The 20,050-nt window shown below is 58.7% G+C and overlaps 1 protein-coding gene across 10 annotated transcripts; it reads right to left on the bottom strand.

The window, feature by feature from the left end:
- Positions 1-19,658, bottom strand: MAPK8IP1 (mitogen-activated protein kinase 8 interacting protein 1). 10 transcript variants are annotated; one of them, XM_019746389.2, is made up of 14 exons: positions 12,216-12,456; positions 11,284-11,370; positions 10,891-10,994; positions 7,972-8,077; positions 5,751-6,050; positions 4,113-4,194; positions 3,027-3,839; positions 2,772-2,847; positions 2,123-2,295; positions 1,783-1,892; positions 1,573-1,689; positions 1,412-1,482; positions 1,191-1,289; positions 1-822 (listed from the first exon to the last, which is right to left on the bottom strand). In XM_019746389.2, the coding sequence occupies exons 1-14, from the start codon at positions 12,255-12,257 to the stop codon at positions 750-752; spliced, it is 2,253 nt and encodes a 750-aa protein (XP_019601948.2). In that variant the 5' UTR covers positions 12,258-12,456; the 3' UTR covers positions 1-749. The 10 variants fall into 10 exon arrangements, with proteins under 10 accessions (XP_019601948.2, XP_074192373.1, XP_074192375.1 ...); XM_074336272.1 differs by lacking the exon at positions 12,216-12,456 and adding an exon at positions 11,735-12,055; XM_074336274.1 differs by lacking the exon at positions 12,216-12,456 and adding an exon at positions 11,465-11,490 and having other exon boundaries at positions 11,284-11,392.
- Positions 19,659-20,050: the final 392 nt, after the last annotated feature.

Raw genomic sequence — 20,050 nt, 5'->3', positions numbered from 1 at the left:
TCCAGACAGGAAATGGCACTTTAATAGTTGTGGCTAGGATGACAGGACCAAGACGGGCTCCAGCCAAGCAGCCAAGAGGCCTGCTAGCCCCAGGCCAGTCTGGAAGCCTCCTTTTCCTGCCGGGGCGGGGCCCTGCTGCAGCTCTCCTTCCTGTGAGGCCCGCCTGCCAGAGGGCAGCGTGCCTGTGAGGGTGGTGGTGGAGCCATCCAGAGGCCACACAAGTGACAGAACTGGGAATAGGGGCTGCACCTCCACCTGCTGCCGTTTCCTTACTGGAAAGTCCTCGGGAGGCGCTTTGCTCAGCCTGAGCTCAGGGGCTTCAGTTGGGGTTGGGAGCTGGGGGCTGGGTGGCACTCGCAGGTGGCATGGGCTTCATCAAGGCAGGAGCCAAGGGCCAGAGAGCCAGAGACCTTGCGGGGGAAGTGTGGCCCAGCATGGGTCAGAACCCTCTGCTCCTGGGATGGGCATCCTTCCTGGCCAGAGGACTGACACCCACCAGCCCCACCCCCGCCCAATCCCCCGGCAGCCCACTGTCCTCCATAGATGAATCTAACCCCTTATATTACAATAAACTGCATCTGCCTCTCCCCATAACCCCCACCCTCCCCCACCCTCGACCAATGGCCCCCACATCGCCATCCTCTGGTGATGGCGGGTGCCCCTCCCCAATCAGTGCCATGTCCTGTCATCAGCCAGCTGTCCTGGCACTGGCCTGAGAGCCTGGGGATGCAGAGGGCGGGGCAGCGCTGCTACTCCAGGTAGATGTCTTCTGTGGGGCAGGTGTACTCCACAAACTGCTTGTAGAACTGCTGAAATGCTCTCCTAGGATACAGGCAGACACACACGCTGACGGGAGAAATAGGAGCCCGACCCAGGTTTTCAAACTAGAGCCTCAGGGTCCCAGAGTGGGGCTCCACTTCCCCCCGCTGGAGCTGCTCAGCTCCGTTCCCTACAAATTGTGTTTCCTGAGTAAGACTGCAGTTGAAGAAAGGGTCCAGCAGCTAAAAGCTGAGAAGCTCCTCCTCAGGGCCACCCAGGCTCTGTCCAGGCCGCTGCACTGTGACCTGGAGGCGGTGTGCAGAGCTCGGGGAGGACAGCAGGATGACACTGAGCACAGGGAATACGCTCGAGGGCCTGGGACCGGGGCTGGCTGGCGGGCCTGGCGCTTGGCGGGACACATGCACACATACCCCACGGACTCCGCCAGGGCTTTCGTGGATTCTTCAGACACAAAGACGTGGCAGGCAAACCGGTGGTCGGCGGGGTGCTTGGTGATGAACCCAAAGTACCTGCGGGAGGGCAGTCTGGGTAGCACGGGGCTCAGGCCCTCCAGGCGCACGCGCAGTCCCACGCCCCGCTACGAGCTCCAGGCCCCCGGCCCACACCTTGATCTATGCCCCACCCCACTTACTTGTTGTTCTTTGGATGGTATCCACAGAAAGAGACGTTTTTTAACTGGAAAAAGTGGCTACATTTATTCCCCTACAGGAAGGAGAAGAGGGTGGTCATCGGCCTGCGGGGGACACTGGGGAACTGTGGTGGGACAGCCAGGGCCAGGGGGCGGGGTGTCACCTTGGCCTCCTGGGAGTCATCAGCCTTGACGCCTATCTTCACCCCTCTGACGCTGATCTCGAGGATGCAGCTGGAGGGTGGGTTAAAGTGCACGGTGAGCCGGCGGGTGGTGGCAATCTGTGGGTGAGACAGGGACATCAGGTACTGCTGCGCCCCTCCCCAGGGGAGGACGAGGCCTGGGCAACCACCAGGGACACAGGCAGCGGGTACCTTCTGCATAGCGGCACAGAGGACGTCGTTGCCCTTGTGGTAGGGAACCTGGACCGAGCCCAGGAACTTCACCCGGAACTGATCCACCCAGTCGCTGTTTCTGGTCAGGCCTGGAAGCAAGGATGACGCGAGGCGTGGCAGAGCCAACGGGGTGCCACCATCCACACACGTCCCACCTCAGCTGGGCCTGACTTGGATCAATTGTGAAATTGACCAAAGTCACCTCTGCTTGGCTCCCTCCCTGGGTGGTCGGGATCTGGAGCATGGTTTACCTGGCAGCAAGTCGGGGCAGGGAAGATGAGGGGCCTGGTGGCAGCAGGCAGGGGGAAAGGAACACTACCTGCCATCTGTTCAGGCTCCTTGGTGACCTCGATGGCGTAGTAGGCAGGGAAGATGCCCCGGGCTCCCGTGCGCATGTTGTAGGCCTCATACCAATAGTCCTCAGCCTGCAGCTCCACCAGTAGAGGGTCGTCCACTTCCAGCTCAAGTTCGTCTTCATGTCGAGGCACAAACCTATCCCGAGAGGGCACATGAGGATTTCCCCATCAGGGCCTCTCCAGCCAGGCCACCTGTCTTCTCCCCAACTTATTCTGGGGCCAGGAGCTTTACTGACTTCGTTAGTTCAATAAACGTGTAAAGCATCCCGTGAGCCTATCACTACCAGCTCCCAGGGGAGACCACAGTCTACCAGACTGCATCCACTATGGAGGAACTCAGGCCAAGGGAGGAGGGAGGGGTGGGTTTTGTGTGGGGTTCGGCATGGTCTTTCTGGGCACCCTCCTGGGCGCTGGCCCTGACCAGATCAGCAGCACACTGCACCAAAACCGTCCACTCTGTCACATACTGAGTTCTTTGAGGGTGGACATGTCCCCCTGGGGCTGAGAGGATGAATGAATGCCAGTGGTGGGGCCTCGGCCATGAGGTGATGGCAGAGGCAGGGAGGGGTGGCCCCAGCTGCTGCCGGGCCAGCCCAGCTCAGGTGCTCTTACCTGAATATGGCCCGGTGGGTCTGCTCCTGCTCCTCCCCATTGATGACACAGGAGAACAGCCCGAAGGATTCTGCACCTGTGGTGAGGGGGACAGGCTGGAGGAAGGTGGTCCCAGTGCTGCTCGAGGTTCGTGGCACAGGAAGAGGGCCCTGAGGTCTTAGGCCTTGAACCAGATGGGCCTGAGGCCACCTCCCAGGGACACCCTCATTCTGGCTCTCCCTCCCAGGACCCCCACGCTCCCCGCTGTGGACTCACTCGAGGAGCGAGAGTGGCCACTCATGAAGACGTTCAGGAACTTCTTGGAGAAGTGGACGTCGGGTTCGTCGGGTGTAGAGTCCTCGGAGAGGCAGGCGGAAGGCCGCGGCCGGGGGGCCTCCTCATACTCCTCCCCAATGGCCGACTCATAGGGTGAGGAGGCAGAGGCGCAGTTGTCATACACAGTGGCCGAGTCGCTCTCGTCGCTGTAGTCTCCGAAACACGGCCGCAGGCTCACCAGCTCCAGCTGTGCGTGCTCATCCACCACCAGCGTGTACTTGACCGAGTCGTAGGACAGCGCACTGGTGTCCGAGCTCAGCGAGGCCCGTGGAGGCGGCGGCGGCTCTCCCAGGCTGCCCCGCCACCCTCCACTTGGTGGCTCAAGCCGCTCCGGGGATGACAAGCAGTCGAAGCCCTCGTCTTCCTCACTGATGGAGGGGTGTGGCCGCCCTGCAGTGGAGGGGTAGGTGGCAGGGTCTGGATCGGAGCTGACTGACATCCGGCTCTCAGCTGGCAGTAAAAAGGCGGAGGTGAGCTCTGCAGGGTCTGGGGGCCTCTGCACTGGGGTCAGGTATATCTCCTCGGTGGCCTCTAGTCGCACGTCTGCCTGGTAGTGGATACGGTCTCGATGTGAGTGGCCCCGGCCACCAGGTGGGGCGGCAGGAGGGCCATTGGGAGGCGCCATCTGGGTGGCAGCGCTGCGGCGGCAAGGGCTGTCGGTGGAGGTGCCTCGGTCCTTGGTGGGCGCAGGGCTGCTCTGGGGTGGCAGCTCATCGCTCAGGCAGATGTGTTCATGCGGAGGTGTCTGCTCCCCTGGAGAACAGACAGGTCAGTGCTGAAGGCAGGTGCCCTCACCCTTGACACCCAAGCTACCTGTTCCCTCTACTCAGCATGACCACTTAGCAACAGGCCATGGCCAGCTCTGAGGCCAGCCCTCTGACCATACCTGACCTGAGCTGGGCCTACTCAAAGATGCAGGACAGGCAGTCAACCTCTACTCGACAGAGGCTGCCGGGTTTGCTCTCTGCACTGGGGACTGGGTCAGGGCAGGTAGGAGTCCAGGTAAGGGAAAGGGTCCTGACTTACCTGTCTTCAGTGGTGAGGATGATCGAGACACCCGATCCTGCCAACTGTGCTTCTTGCCCAGAGAATTATTATTCAGTGTGTCCTGTGCAGAGAACAAAAGGCCCTTGTGATGGAAGCGGTCAACAGTGCCCGGCACAGGGAGGCCCTGGCCCTGCCCCCATCAGGCCATCCCTAGGCCATTTGCTGCACTCCCACCCCCACCATTTGTCTAGGGCCTTACCCCCAACCCTCCTCGAGCAGGCAGGAAGGGTGGCAAGTCCCAATCCTCCCAGCCAGGCCTATTGGCTCTCGCCGGCGCTCTCTCCTGGCTCGGGAAAGCTGGCCAACTCTCACATGCTTTTATCAGCCTCCGCAAAGGTGGTGATGGCCAATGTATGTGTGGTAAGTGAGGGAAGAGGTGGGGGGAGAAGCAGGAGCCATCTGGGGGCAGAGCCAGACCCCCAGTCCCAGACATGGAGAGTTTACATGAAGGTGCTTACTTCCAGCCCAAATGCCCTGGAGCTGAGGAAGCTATGGCCTAGGGAAGGGGCAGGGACATTCTAGCAGAACCTGGAAAAAGCAGGAGGAAGGGTCTTCCCAGCAGCTAGCCTAGGGACTGGGATGAATCATCCAAATGACGATTCCACAACATGGTTCCCTTACCCCCCCCCCAGGAGCACATAACTGAGGAATGACAGATATAGTCGTCAGCACCCCTTCTTCCTGGATCTCCTGGACTGCCCATGCCACAGTCCCAGCGCCCCCAGAACCCTCTCCGCAATGCCTGCATACAAGGCTCCCTACACACAAGTTAGGTCCCCTCTCGGGGGAACACCCTCACAGGTCCTCACATTCATGAGTCTGGCTGCCAAAATCCACCCCAGAGGATCCTGGGAAAGGGACTAATCCTTTCCCTGCAGCCTCTGCACCCTCCACCAGCAGCCCCACCTCCCTCCCGTGACTGGGCCTGGAAGACAAAGGGCCACAGCCACTCTCCCCATCCTATTCAACCCTCCTTGGCATCCGGCCACCCAGCCCAGGGGCCCTAGGCCCCCAACTCAGACAAACAGCTCCACCTCCCATTTCTCTTCCCTTCCTTCTGGGAACTCCCAGCTGCCCACATTTCAAACTGGCTGCTGCCTCTGAGCTCCCCATCCCCAACTCTTCACAATTTCCCATGACCTCTCACCACACCGACCACTTAAGATGCCCTTTTCTCCAGGTCCTGCATCTGCCCCACCTTCACGAGGAACACCATACTCTAAAGGGGGAATCCTGCCACAGCCTGAGGTCCCAAGCTCCAACCTTTGCAACCCCTCAAAGCCTTGTTCTCTTAATGCCTCAGCTCTCTCCTTCCCGGGGTCCCGCCACTCTCCCTGTCAGCTCCTTCATTTCTTCCTTTCCTCAAGGGCCCCTGTCCCTTACGACAGATCCTACATGCCTCTGAGACCACCTCCCCAGGGAGCTCCCCCTTGGGAAGCCTTGGGAGGGCTCACCAGGACGGAGACTTCTGCCCGCGCTGGACAGGCCAGTCCCTCTCCAGCAGCCCCTCCTCGCGTCCCCACCCTGCGGGCCGGGACAGTGCGCTCCTTACACCTCCCGGGGCCCAGACCCAGGGCACCGCCCCCTCAGCCCCGCCCCACACCGCTCGCGTCTCACCTGAGACCGCGGCACCTGCGGGAAGAGATTGAGCGTGGTGGGCCGCTTGGGCCGGTACGTGTCCCCTCCGCCCTGGCCCTGGCCCTGGCCGCGGGGCGCCGGCTCCTGGCGGGGCTCGGCCTCTGGCCGTCCAGCTCCCGGCCGCCGCGCCGCGCGCTCCTCCTCGTCCTCCTCCTCGTCGTCCTCGGCGCCGGGAGTGTCCCCCGTCGCGTCGATCAGGTCCATCTGCAGCATCTCCGCCTGCAGCCTGCTCCCAGCGCCGCCGCCACCTCCCGCTGACAGCAGCCCGGCGCGTGGGGGCTGCGCGGCGCGGACGGAGGGGCGTCAGGGGGCGGGGCCTGGGCGGGACCGAGGCCGCCACGTCCCGCCCCCTCCCGGGCGAGTCCATTCCGCGGCCGCAAAGAGGGGAGAGAAAAAGAGGGGCAGGGGCCAGGAAAGAGGGGGCCGCGCCCTCCCGCTCCCCGCGACGGTGTGCGAGGCCTCCGCATTCCCACTCCTGCTGGCGCTTTTGAGAGTCCACATCTCTCCCCTCCCACTGCTCCCCGCTCTTCCTGATTCTGCACCCTCCCGTTCCCTTGGCAACGGCCGGTGACCTCACCGGCGTTGTAAGCCGAGCCCTGAGTGAGGTCACCGCTGTTGCCATGGGGACGCAGGGTCGCCAAGGTGTTCTGGCCCCACACGGGATTGGGGTGGTGGTGTTAATATTTGAAGGGAGTAGTGAGGAAAAATAGGAATACAGTCAGCCAGGCGAGGATTGCGGGAGGGCCGCAGTGCGGACAGGAGGACCTGAGCGCGGCCGTAAAGAGTGATGCTTAGGGGGAGGGGGAGATGGAGGGCACCGGGACAGGCAGTGGCATCTCCCACTCTCTCCTGTCTACAGGCCAGCCCCCTCCAACCTGAGATTTTCCCCTCAGTCCAGCCTAACCTTGATAGTTAAGAGCCCCATTGTAGTTCCACTTCTGCCACTAACTCCCTGGCACCTTGGACAGATCCCCTGACCCTCCAGTTCCCTCCCAGCTTCCCAGAGAGGTGAGGACTCACGGGAAAGAGAGTGTGAAAGCCCCCCCGGAGCTTGTTTAAGGCCCCACAGCGTACATCCTCAGCTAGTACTGCCTCAGGGCCCTGGCTGGCTGAAGGACCACCCTCTCCAAGGCTCTGCCAGTGCATGTTGAGGGAGAGGGCGGTGGGGGAGGAGAAACAGGTGTATGACCTTAGAGAAGTTATGTCAGGGCCCGGGGACCATTCCCCAGGTCCAAAATAAGTGACCGCTGCTTCAACCCATCCTGGCCTGGCCAGAGGGTGGAGGGTTAGGGTACAGGGTCCTGGAAGATTATCTTCCTCCCTTGGTTTCACCTTGCTTGGCAGAACTTACACAATCTCTGAGGGCAACAGGAGGTCCCCGCAGAGACAGTAGCCCACCCCAACTCACACTGCAGGTCTTCTCTGCTAACTACTCTCTTAACACCACGTCCACTTTGGCCACCCACTCTCCTGGGGGCTGAAACAAACTCTGGGCTCCGCCACCTAGCCCCGTGCTCTGCTGTCCATTTCCTGACTCGTGGCCCCTCTTCCTGTTCTGAAAAGACACAGAGGATCCCCACCTGACCCAGGCTCCCCAGATGCTGAGGACTTCCTGGCAGGATTCAGAACTTTAGAGACAGGAGATCGTCATCTGTCCTACAACAAAGCCATGGGGTCAAAAGCAGCAGCAATGCTGGGTTAACCCTCCAAAGGGGCCATTGAGACTGTGAGCCAGAGAGGGTCTGCAAGGCCCTGTGGTGTGGTTTGGCGCAATGGCAACCAAGGGAGAGCCTTGGCTTCTTTTTCCTGCCCCAAAGCACTGCAGATTTCACCAGACTCCACCCTGCTCTGCCTTGGGCCCTCTGCCAAGGCCACTCCCAAAGGATTTAGGGTCGTCCTGAGCCTTCCTTCAACTCAGGCCCTAGATCTCAAGCCCTCCTGCCCTCTCCCTTCTTGTGGGCTGTTGAAGGAGCTGCCTCCTGGCAAAAAAAAAACCACACCAAAAACAAAGAAAACAAAAATTCTGACTGAGCACCCAAGATATGCCAAGCATTGTACTGAATGCTTCCTGTATATTATTTCATCTAATGAGGGTACAGTTCAGACCCTGAGAGCACTTTTGTAGATTTGGGGATGCCCTCAATCCTGTCCCTACTGATCCTGCCGCCCCACTCAGGGGCTCCTGGGCGCTCAACCTTACCCGTAAGGACAGGGTGTCTTTGCACTGCAGGCTGATGCCACACTCATCGGTGATCTCTGAAAGGTCTTCATCCTCAAATTCCTCCAGACTGATGTCATGGGTGAGCCTGGTGGGGATAGGAAGCCGAAGTTACAACACGGGGACTGCTCAGCCCACTGATGTCTCCCTAGTGCGTCTCCCAACCGGCAGCCCTTTGAAGGCAGATCGCAGCCCCCAGAGGATGGGACTTGGGGTAACTAAGAGGCAGGGAAAGTTTTGGGCTCATGCCAAAAGCCATCAAAGGAGAGGCTCCAGGTTACTCCTGCTCCTCCCGGCTGGGAGTTGTTCATCCTGTTGCCAAACAAGAGGCAGTGCCTAGAAGGCCCAGCTGGTCAGAGCCTCAGCTCTGCCAGAGAAATGCCTCCCAGGGTCAAGGCAGGTGCCAAGGCCTGTTCACCCATGCAGAATGCGGAGCTGAGAAGAGACTCGGTGGGATGCCTGGAGTCGGGGCAGGGGGTGGGTGGGGGGGCTCCCTGTGCAATCCGTGCAGCAAGAAAACCCAAGGCGCTGGCCCAGGCCCCTCCCCAGCCCCAGAGGAGTGCTCCATGTCCCCAGCTCAGGAGGATCCATGCTGCTAGAACTGTGGAGCAATGAAGGGACATCTGGTATCAGTATGGCTAGTTTCAGCCTGTTCCAGGAGAGACTAGGCCCCATTCTCTGTTCTTGGTCTCATCTCTTCAAACACAAAATTGCCTTGCCCAGCATACGGACCCCGAACAGGATGCTGCACAGATGGGGTCAATGAAGACCTCGGGTTGGGGACTGGAGGTGCCCTGACCAGGAGGCAGGCCAGGGCACTTTAGCACCAGAACACTAACAGGGTCCTCTCCCCCTTGGCCAGCCCTGTGCCCCCACCCCATTGCCCTGCCTGCCTGCCTCCTGCACCTGCTCACACCCAGCCCGAGGCTCCACCTGGTTCACTGTGCGTGGGACATTTGGGAGAATTCTGTTGGGGAACTTGGGGAGCATTCTGAGCGTTTTCCCAAGTGAGATTAGGAGATCAAGGCTTAGAGCAAGAGAGACCCACAACCCAAGGTCACCCAGGAGCGGTGGTGGCCCAGACCCCAGGGGAGCCTAGGAGGCCCAGGCCATCCCCTCTGCCTTCTACCTCAGTCAGACCAGAGACCCAGAACTCAATTGAGCTGCCCCCAAACTTCCCCCCTCCCCACCGGCTCCCCGCACCCCTACCAGCGCTCCCACTGATCTTCCAACCAGCTGTCATTGTCTGGGCTCGAATCCATCTTCAGCACCAGCTTCATGGAGAGCCCTGCCCGGCCAGGGGGCTGCGGGGCCCCAGGGCTGCCCTCTCATGCCCAGAAGGGTGGGGGGGCCAGGGCTCAGGGCAGGGCTGGGGCCTTGGGCCTCCACTGCCTGGGCCTGCCTTGCTGCGTCCTGTCCGCTGCAGAAGCCTGGGGAGCTCATTAAAAATAGATGGGCCCGGAGAGGAGACAGCGGCTGCCGACCTGGGCCCCAGCCCTTCGCAGCCCAGCCCTCAGCTGCAGGCAGCTTCCTGCCCCAGCCTGGCCCTGCTGCGCTGCCGTTGTCGTTGCTGCCTCCCCCACGGGATCAGGTTACTGCAATCAATGCCACCGGCTCCACCTGCCCTTCCAATGCCCCTGTCAGGGGTTGGGGTGGCCCCCCTCCCTGCCCAGGCTTTTAAGCAGATGGCAGAAATCTGGGCTGTTTCCCCCCAAAAGCCAGCCCCTGATCTGCTTTAAAGGGCCAGCGCCACACTCAAGGTGCCTGATGACCAGATTGGGGGGGAGGGGAAGGCTTCAAAATTCTCTATGAATGGATGGCTCATCCGCACAGCTACCCACTCAGCCCCTAAACCTCATCTGGGAGGCTTCTGTGAGCCCAGGTAGCACCCACACAGGGCTGCCTGTTGCCCTCCTGCTGCAGGACAGAACCCTGCCCACTCCCCAGGGCTCTGTCCTTCAGCACTCAGGACGTGTCTGTGGGCATAGGAGGTTCCACAGCCAGGGGAAGGGCAGACCATGTGTGGACCTAACAGGGCTGGAAAGGCAGCCTGCGAGGTAATGGGCTTCCTGTTACTGCAGAGTCACATAAACAGAAGCTGGAAGGCCCATGGACGGAATGGTAGAGAGGGATTCTGACCAGGGCAAGGGGGCTGGATAGACAAGGTGCTCTTTAAGGCCTCTTCTGACCTGCAGCCTGAGGGTGGTAGGTTCCCAGGGCTGGTGGACGGTGTGGTGTGCAAGTGGGCGTAGGCTGGGGAGGACAACGCAGCCCAGAAGCCAGAGCAACCCTGCGCAGTCTGACCGGCACAGGGTGGCATCTCTGCCCCGGGATGAGAGCTGAGTGGCAGGCACTAAGAAAATGGTTAATACACACCAGATGCCTGAACAGTCACAAAGAAGGCAGCCCTGGGGCTCAGCCGACACTGAGGAGCTGCAGGACTAGGGGGCATCTGACCCAGAGCTGCCCTCAGACGCCCGCACTCTGCCCATGACCCCTGTGCTTCTCTTCCTCACTGCCCAGCCCTGGTCCAGCTCCTGCCTCTGCAGTCCCAGACCTCCCCACGGGCCTGCCTCAGTCTCCCCATGCCGGCATCACTCCACCCCATGTACCACTATCAGGCAAAGCTACCCCCTACTCAGGGTTCCCTGCTAGCGGCCAACTCCTTGGCCTGGCATCCAAGGTCTCCAGCTCCATGTGTGGTGGCCTGTGCCTCCCACACCTGCCTCCAGAGTCTAACCCAGTGCTTGGATGGAGCACGTGGCAGGCTCTCAACCTGTGCTGCTGGAAGAAAGCTCATTAATCTCGCTCCTCCAGAAAGGCCCCTTGGTGCCTGCTCCACACACACACACACACACACACACACACACACACACACACAGCCCTCCTGGCCACACTCACTGGCTCGTCATCCTCTTGCTTGTGGTTGTTGTCACCGTGTGTGGATGCAAGGCAGTGGCGTGGGGAAGCAGACAGGACCCAGCGTCCGGCAGACACCCTGGAGCCTGTTCCGAAGGTGGATAAAGCTCACATTCTCCACTCTGTGCCCAGAAGTTGATGAATACAGGTCTCCTCCCTCCCAGCTCTGGTCTGGACTGCAAGCTCCTCAAGGGCAGAGCTGGCGAGGTAATCTTGCATACACTGGGTACCCGGTACCTGCCTGTTAGATGTTTGTCAAGTGATATCCTTAGCCTCCACCCCACTCCTCTCAAACCGAAGTAAGGGCAGGCCTGCCGGGTCTGGCTTGGACTGGGCAGAGGGCTTCTCAGCTCATCTCCACACCTTCGGCATTACCCGATATTCCCACTTCCTGGGACAGCAGGTCTGGGGGTGGGCAGGCACAGCTGTATCATCCTTTACAGGTGAGGGAGCTGAGGTCACCTGGGCAGTGGTGGAAAGAGCACTGCGCTGGGGCTCAAAAGCTGGCTCTTGATGCCCGGCTCCAGGGGTGGGTTAAGGGAGTTCCTTAGCTTACTTTTTTCTCATAAGCAGAGCAGGATGGTAGAATGCTCACCACATCAGGCTTGGAGGCAGAAGGCGTGAGATCAAATTCCGACCTCTTCATTTGTAAGGAGCGGCTGCCCTGACCACCAACCTTCCTGATGCCCTGCATGTCCCTCAATCCTCACTACAACCTTGGGAGAGGGTTTATTTTGCCCAGTTTCCAGAAGGGGACACTAGGGCTCAGGCATCAGGCTATAGGTCTATGGCTTCCCCATGTATAAAACCACCCACACCTGCTCACCGTCTGCTGGTGAGGCTCCACAGAGCCGAGTGTTGGTGGATGGCAGAGTGCTGTGAGGCCGCGACCAGGAATGGAGGAGTCTCCGTGGTAACTCACACCCCCAGCCCGGCCCCCCTCCGCACTGCCCTGCCCTTCCCGTCCCCTCCAGGAACCGGATGTGCTAGGTCTCCCAGCCAAGGCCTGGGAGACCCTTCCTGGAGGAAAAGCTAAACAGACTCTTGGTCCCTCCAGGCTCAAGGAAGGCAACCGTGGGGAGAAAGGGAGGAGAGGAAGGAAAGGGGCACGGTTCCCTCCTGATCCCACCATCCACCTTCCCACGGTCCATGCTCTGGAAACTTGAGCCCTCAGCACCAGGAGGCCAACAAAAGCTGCCTCACACCAGCCTCCCACGCACGCAGGTCTCCAGCTCTGGCCTCTACATCTGGACACCTCAGCAGTTTCCCTTCAGAGCAGCCACTGTTATCAATTCAGACCTGCTCACCCATTTATGGAGATGTTCCCGAGGTCTCATCCACTTTAACATTTGGTGACTCTGTGCTGCGAGTTTGGTCTCTTGAGACCGCCCTGACCTTTGGAGTCTATCTTTATATTCGAGGCCCCCTCTTCCTGCATTAACATTTTCTCCTCCCACTCCCGGGCTGCGTCCTTCGCTGGCCTGCAGGCTCCTCCCTGCATTCTGCACATGCCATTCTCCACGCTCTCCTCGGCCCCCCACTCCCTGGGCTGCGCTCTCCTACACACACAAACATGCCTTTTGTGTTCTGATCTTTATTCCGTGGCCTTTTCCCTTGCTACGTGCTGTCATAGCTCCCTGTGATCCTCTTTACACCTATAGCAGCCCTACCCCTTTCTGATTTGCTGTTTCAAGCCAGTAGCAGGCTGAGTTAGAAGTGTATGCAGAGGAAGGATTAAGCGGTAAAGCCAAGGCTTTAGCTGAGCAAGGCCAAATCCAGGGGCCATTCTTCTCTTCCTGCACCTGGCTCTCCTGGAGTGAGGTAAGGGTGCCAGCTGAGTGACCTTGGGTCCTGGCCATGGTACCCCACGTGCCCCTCTCATGACAGGGGCATCTATGGTCCAAGGGTCCAGCTTCTCCCTGCTCCCTGCTCGGAGTGCTGAGCAGAGATGGCTCCCGGGGGTTCTTAGGACACCTGTGGATCTGCTGCTCATCTCTAAGCAGGTTCCCCCGTTTCCCTCTGGCTCCCCCACAGGCCATTCTCCACTAGGCAACCAACCAAAATCATTTGAAAAGCAAATCTGGTCTTGTCACCCCTCCCTGGCTCAGAAGCCTTCCCCTGGCCCTGAGGGAAAGGGGCCAACATTCTCACCTGTGGCCTGAAGGCTCAGCAGGGCCTCCTCTTCCTCATATCATCACACCCCCAACCTGAGCCCCCGTTTCTCCACCTCCCATCTCTCTAGGCTTCTGCCCCACTGGCTTCCTTAACAAAGCCTTCTCTGACCTCCCTGACCAAGCCAAACAAACCTGCTACTGGCCCGCTTAGTCCTTCGTGCTGGTACTTCCAGATCCCTGTAATTTTCCCTTTGGGTTCTGCGAACACTGGTGGGTTTCCCTTAGGGCAGTTGGTCCATAAGGGTGGGAACGTCTCTCCTGGCCAACAGTGTGTGGTGCCTCACAGGTACTTAATAAATGTTGTTGAATGAATGAACCACTGGCGTCCCCACTAGATTTTCCCCTTGGACATCTCTGTCAGTTCCCCTTTCAACTAACTTCCTATGTCCCCACATACAAGGGAGTTTGGGGTGGGATATGTAGGCCTCAAGGAAGGCGGGGCTGGCTGAAACAGTGGGGTGGGGGAGAGCGAGGCCAGCCTCATCCTGGGAACCTTCTCTCTGCCCCACCCCCAGATTTGGGTGGGCCTGGGTCAGGCTGGGTTTGTTCCTCTGGTCTGGAATTCCCTACCCAACCAGATCCACACCGGGGTCATTTCCAGTGGAAAACCGAATCCAATCCAAGGGACAACCCCTGCTTGGGGTTATAATGTGTCTGATCTGTTTAAACTCCTTGGTGCCCATGTGCAGCAAGAACTCTGGGGTCGGACTTTTGGGAAACTACCCTGAGAAAACAATCCCACACATGGAAAACCTTTATATACAAGGATGTGTATTTCTCATGCCAGCAAACAATGGAAAACAACCAACTAGCCCAGTACCATGGGGCTGGGTAACTGTGGCCATCCAGTGGATGGAATAGTATGCAGCCTTTTTGCATGACTATTATAAAGTCTGTGTATTAATGTGGAAAACGGCAGGTAATATAATGAGCAAAACGACAATGCATGACCTACGGTTTCACGTGAAGAATGACACACAGGAAGAAACAGTAACACGGACCCGGTTGTGAGACGCGGTGGGACCTGGGGAGAGCTTTTCTGCTCTGCTCTCCGTGATGGACTTTCTGTACCAGGACCCCAGTCCTGGTTCTGGGCTGCCCACCCTCTCACAGAGCTGTTTCCTGAAGGCAGGAGCCGTCATATTCGCCCTGGCACCATCCCAGCCTCGCTCTAATCTGTGCACAAAGCCCAAGAACTTGTACGCCGCAGGCACAAAACAACTGCCTATTAAAGTGCTGGCTGACGGCGGCACTGGAAGCTCTGTGACAGCACCACAGGCATCTCCAGGGCCAGAAGGAGGCAAGGCCCGTAGTCGATGCACCAGAGAGTTTTTGAATGACTGCAAGCGTAGGGCCAGAGAGCAGGGACAGAGATGGTATTCTGGAATGGAAGAACCCCTAGTGGGAATGGCGGCAGTGACCCAATTTGTAGAATCCAGTGGGGCCCCACGCCATAACTGGCCTAGTTCCAACAATCCAGAGATCAACTTCAAGGCCCTGACGTCAAAGAACCGGGGTGGAAATCCTGCCTTGGCTTTGTCTGGCTGTGTGAGGCACGTCATCACTGTCCCCACACTGGATGTGCACCAAGAGCTGGGTTAGGGGGTGCTGCCCAGGGCGTGGGCTGCGGGTGGGGAAGCCCCTTCAGCAGTGATAGCTTTCCCGCCCCCGTCCGCCTACCACACCATCCTGGCTACACAGGTCACGGGGCTGGCATTCCTCAGCCTGGTCCCAGGCCACCTGCCTTCACTCTGCCATCTCGTGCGTGGTGACGTTCTCGCTGAGGCTTCAGTGACCCTCGCTCTCTAGGATGAGACTCCCCAGGTCTTTTGCCACAGCCCAATCCTCTCCAGTAAGCCCTGGACCCAGAACCAACCACCTGCTGGAACCCTCCAGTTGGGTCCCGCAATGACCTCCGACCTCAAACTCAGCAGGTCTAACACATTCACCTCCCTGCCTGCCAAACCGCCCCCACTGGCCACCACAACCCCCACAGGGCCCAACATCACCCAGACTCTTGCCTCTTCTCCACTCCTTACACCAGACCCCTCACCAACTGTCCTCCCTCTAAATCTCCCTCACACCCTCCCCCGTCCTTCCTCCCTGGCAGGACGGCCAGCGGGCCCCTTGCCTCCCATCCACACTCTCCCTAGCAGCCAGTGTGACCCCCAAGACATTGATGCGAGGTTGTCATTCCCTGACTAAACCCTTGCTGCTCCTACTGCTTGTCGGGGCACAGGCCAGGGTCCCAACACGGCCTTCCCGGTCTGCACGGCCTGCTGCCCACACTCGTGCCAGACTGGGTGGCAGACACCTTGCTGGCTCTCTCTCTTTTGGGGCCCTTCATCCACGCTGCCCTTCCCTCTTCACCCCTCCTCCTCTTGGGTGACACTCACCCCCCGGCCTGACCCGCTGACCCCAAGGCCCACGATCTTGGTCACCCACACCTACTAGTCTGTCCAGAAAGGCCTCGTCTGTCTGTCTGAGTCCCCTCTACACCAGTGCCTGCATGATGACCAGGCCCATGTCTGCTTCTGGAGTGAGCCTGGCAAAGTGCAAATGTTCGCTGAGTGAATGAAGGACCAGCCAAGTGTGTCCCCCTTGTGAAAAGATAAGTGAGGAGGTCCCTGCACCTCTCGGTGGCCTCTCTCTCATCCCTGAGGCAGTGTGGTGGGGTAAAAACACCACCATCTAAGGAGTCATGAGGCCAGGGTTCTGTCCCAGCTCTGCCTCTAACTTGCTGTCTGTTCTTGGGGAAGCCACTTAGTCTCTCTGTTTCCTCCAAAGTACCGGGGGAAGAGTGTTGGCTTGGATGAGCTGATTTGTACCGTCTCTTTGACCCATGATCCCAGGGCAGACTGCTCACTGCACTTTCCATGAGCATCCATCCTGACTGTCTTACTGCCCCTCCCCTTCCTCCCACCTACTCAGCTCGGTGCATCCATTGCATCAGTTTCTAAATTCTCTTCTGGATTTTCCTGTACACAGGCAGACCTCGGAGACATTGCAGGCTCGCTTCCAGACCACTGCAATGAAGCGCATCATGACTTTTTTGGTTTCCATATAAAAGTTATGTTTACACTACCCTGTAGTCTATTAAGTGTGCAATACCATTAGGTCTGAAAAAACCAAAGTACATCCCTTAATTTAAAAATACTTTATTGCTAGAAAGCGCTAACCATCATCTGAGACTTCAGTGGGTTGTAACCTTTTTGCTAGTGGAGGGTCTTACCTTCAATTTGTAAAAAATGCAACATCTGTGAAATGCAATAAAATGAGAAATGCCTGTAATGAACATGTATCAGTTTAATACTAAAATTTAAAAATTATTTTGTCAGTTACAGAAGTAACCTATACTTACTGTAAAAAAAAAAGGGTACAGAAGTATGCACAGTAAGTGAGAACCCCGCCCCCATACCATATCCACAGGCAACTATTAGTAACTGGTTGGGGCATTTCTATAATCAGAACAAAGGACACACATTATTTAAACCAACTGTCCACACACACACGTTCCCCACCCTTCCAGGTCTACGTCGTGCTCACCCCCTCCACCACCTCTCTCCCAATATTCCAGGGCACTCTCTGAAATCACACTGCCTGGGTTCCAACCCAGCTCTGCTACTTATCTAACCTCTTTATGCCTCAGTTTCTTCATCTGCTAAGTGGGCTAACAATAATAATACTCTGTTTCTATAGTTCTGGTAGGAACTCTTGCACAGAAAGTGCTCAGAATGGTGCCTGGGCAAAGTGAGCCGCTCCCACGTGTCAGGGCGTACCACTGTGCTCTCTGGCAATGCACTGTATTCTCTGCTCTCTAGGAGGCTGGTACCCAATTTTAAGCTTAATTAAATAGTAAACCACTAAGGCTTTACTGAGCACCTACTCTGTGCTGGGCATTGGGCAAACCAAAGTTTAGATATTAACTCCTTATGCCTTTGGGAAGCTGACAGTGGTGTGGGGGCATGTGTAACACACACAGTCACAACAACAACAATAATAACAACAACTGCACGAAGGCAGCGCTCCACAGCTCTTGGAACACTCAACATGTGTTGTCTCGTCCGAGTCTTAGGACCGTCCTGCACAGCGGCCAAAGCTGGCATCATGGAGAAGAAACAGAGGCTCAGGGGGTTAAGTGCCCAGTCTCGGGGACACAGCTAAGAAGGCTAAGCCAGGAATCAAACCCAGGCCAGTTGGATCCATGACCCCACCAAAGAGCCACAAGAGAGCAGTAACTACCCAGGGTTAAACCAAACTGCGCCAAGGGCTCCGAGAGGCTGGACAAGGGAAAGGGCAGCGGGGGCGGCCACGTAGGGCTGGAGACACTGCTCTTATTATTCCCACAAGTGGGCCTTGTCTTCACAGCCAGGCCACCGTGTCCTGGAAGGCTGACCCACGCCTCAGCCTTGGTGCGCTGCCACCCTTGCCCACCTGGGCCAGGACTGGACACACTCACTGGCTGATATCCACCTTGACAGCTCCTCTCCCTAAAGCGCCCATGCTAACCTGCCTGCCTGCCTGACAGCACTGTCACCTGGGGATCAGGAGCAGGTGAGGGGAGGTAAAGCTGTCCTCCGGGCCTGGGGCAGGGCCTGGAGGTGGAATGGACTGAATACACACTGTAGATCTGGGCTCCAGTCCAGCCTCAGGCTCTAACTTCCTCTGGGTCCTTGGGCAAGCCATCTGCCTCCCTGAATCTCAATGTCTTCATCTACAAAATGGGCACCGATCCCCCACACCCAGGGTGGTTATGAGGGCTAAGTGAGCCAGCACTGGGAAAATGCTTTGCACAGTAAGGAGCTATACACAAGCCTGCTAGCATAGAGGGTGGGCTGACACTTGGTAAGCACCGACGTGATATAAATTAAGGAATCAATATTCATTAGCTCACCTAACATATGGCACTCAGAGAAGATAAAACCGTGCCCAGGTCATGCAGCTAGAAAGTGGTGGAGCTAGGATTTGAACCCAGGTCATTCTAAGCTCAATGCTCTCCCACTGCAGAGGGTCCTCCTGGTAGGAAGGCAGTGTTTGCACAGAGGCAGTGTGTCATGCCAAGTGGAGTCAGTCTCAGACCTCAGCCTTCTTACTCTGAGGCACTAACCACAAAGGCCCCAGCATTCAAGCCTCCTCCATCTGGTCCCTTCCTTCTAGTCTTCCGGGCTCAGCTCAGCTCAGGGCCTCAGGGGAGGTTTCTAATCCTGATGATGCCATTAGAGACCCACAAGGGTCCCTGCCCACCTGAGGACCAGGGAGACAGCAACCTCTTGGTCAGAAGAGGGGCTGGCGCCAGAGACCAGCTGGGGCCTGGCTGAGGTGGGGGCCCCAGGAGAGGGGAAGGCGCCAGCTCATTAGATGGAGAAACAATGGGGTATGTCTAGGCCTACTTCTTCCAAGGCTCTGGAGCAGTTACACCTCCTCTTCCTTCCACCTGGGGCCAGGATTATGAGGAAGGGACATCAACCCTTCCCCACAACACCTACTGTCCACTTCTCTGAAATTCACCTCCCAATTGCCTAACACCAGCTAGGGGGCAGGGAGAGGGGTGAAGGGAAGCTCAGATCAGGGTCCTGGGTACTACTCCTGCAGGGACTCCCCCCCCCCCCCAATGTTCCTGGTTACTTCTGGGTGTCCAAACCAGACACCCCGTCCCACAACCACGTCTAGGATCTCTGGGTTGAGTCTGAACCTCCTGCATCTGCACACACCTGATAAGGTCAGGACTTGTCCAAATCCAGGTCTGGGAGTTAGGCCCCTCTGGTCAGGCAGGGCCCATGACTCCCTCCTTCCTGTACCAAGGTTGTCTGTTGCCTTAAGAAACTGGGACCCATTTCTATTCAGAAGCCTTCGGACTGGGCACAGGCAAAGCCAGTCTACCTGCCTCCTTTGGGATCTCAACCCAGACTGCAGCCCTCAAAGTGGGGGAGAAGGTGGCCTCCAATTGCAGCTCAGAATCTCCCAGCCTAGGTCATGGAATGGCGGAGGGAACTGCAACCACGGATATGCAGAGGCTATCAGTCTAGACTTGAAGCTGAGGGAGGTTCTGGGGGCTCCATCCAGGGAAGAGACTCCATCTCCATCCAGGCTGTCCCCTCGTTCCCGGAGTTTGGGGGGTGGTGTGTGTGTGTGTGTGTGTGTGTGTGTGTGTGTGTGTGTGTGTTGCAGGCTGTGGGGAGAGGGGAGCCTGAGCAAATCAGTCCCGGCTAAAGGGCGGGGCACCGCGGCCGGGGATTCTCACCTGAAATTGGGCGGCGACGCTATGTGCAGCCCCAGGAACGGGGAGGCGGCAGGCGGGGACGCGGCCCCCCCGCCCAGGCCACCGCTCTCTCGCTCCGCCATTCTCCCGCACAGCCCTGGCCATCCGGGCGGAGCGCGGTGCGGAGGCAGCGGCGAAGGCGGCGGAGGCGGCCGAGGGGAAGGAGGTGGGGGCGTAGCCAGAGGCCTCCGCCGCCGCCGCCGGGATCCTGCTGGGCGGGCGCGGCGGGCGCACCTGCGCAAGGCAGCGCGCGGCCCCGGACTGCACACCGCTCTCGGGACTGGCGCGAGCGCCCCCGCGCGCGCCCCCGGGCCCTGGCTAGGGGTCTCGTGCGCCCCGCCCTCGCCCCGCCCCCGGGCCCGCGAGCCCCGCCCCCTCAGCGCTCTCCGAGGTACTGAAGTCGCGGCCCCTGCGGCCCCTGGGTCCGGCCCGGCCCAGCCCTGCCCTAAATCTTACACTGACTCCTCCCCCCTTGCCCCTCCCGCAAACCCCTTGCCCCTCCCGCAAAGCCCTCCCAACCCTCCCCCACCCCACGTGCCCGTGCGAGCTCTGCCAGTTGGGGTGGGCCTAGCACCTGGATGTCAGGTAACTAATGGCCGTCCCCTAGTTGGCCCTCCTCAGCAGACTAAGAAGGCGGACAGGAAGGGGAAGGTCGTGGAGGCAGGCATAGAAAGGTGAAAGGGGGTTGGCAGTGGGCTCCTAGAAAGAA

The sequence above is a fragment of the Rhinolophus sinicus genome, linkage group LG06 (genome assembly GCF_036562045.2).
Source record: "Rhinolophus sinicus isolate RSC01 linkage group LG06, ASM3656204v1, whole genome shotgun sequence".
NCBI lineage: Eukaryota > Metazoa > Chordata > Mammalia > Chiroptera > Rhinolophidae > Rhinolophus > Rhinolophus sinicus.
Note: the sequence above shows the minus strand (reverse complement) of the source record. Positions and strands in the feature narration are given on the sequence as shown.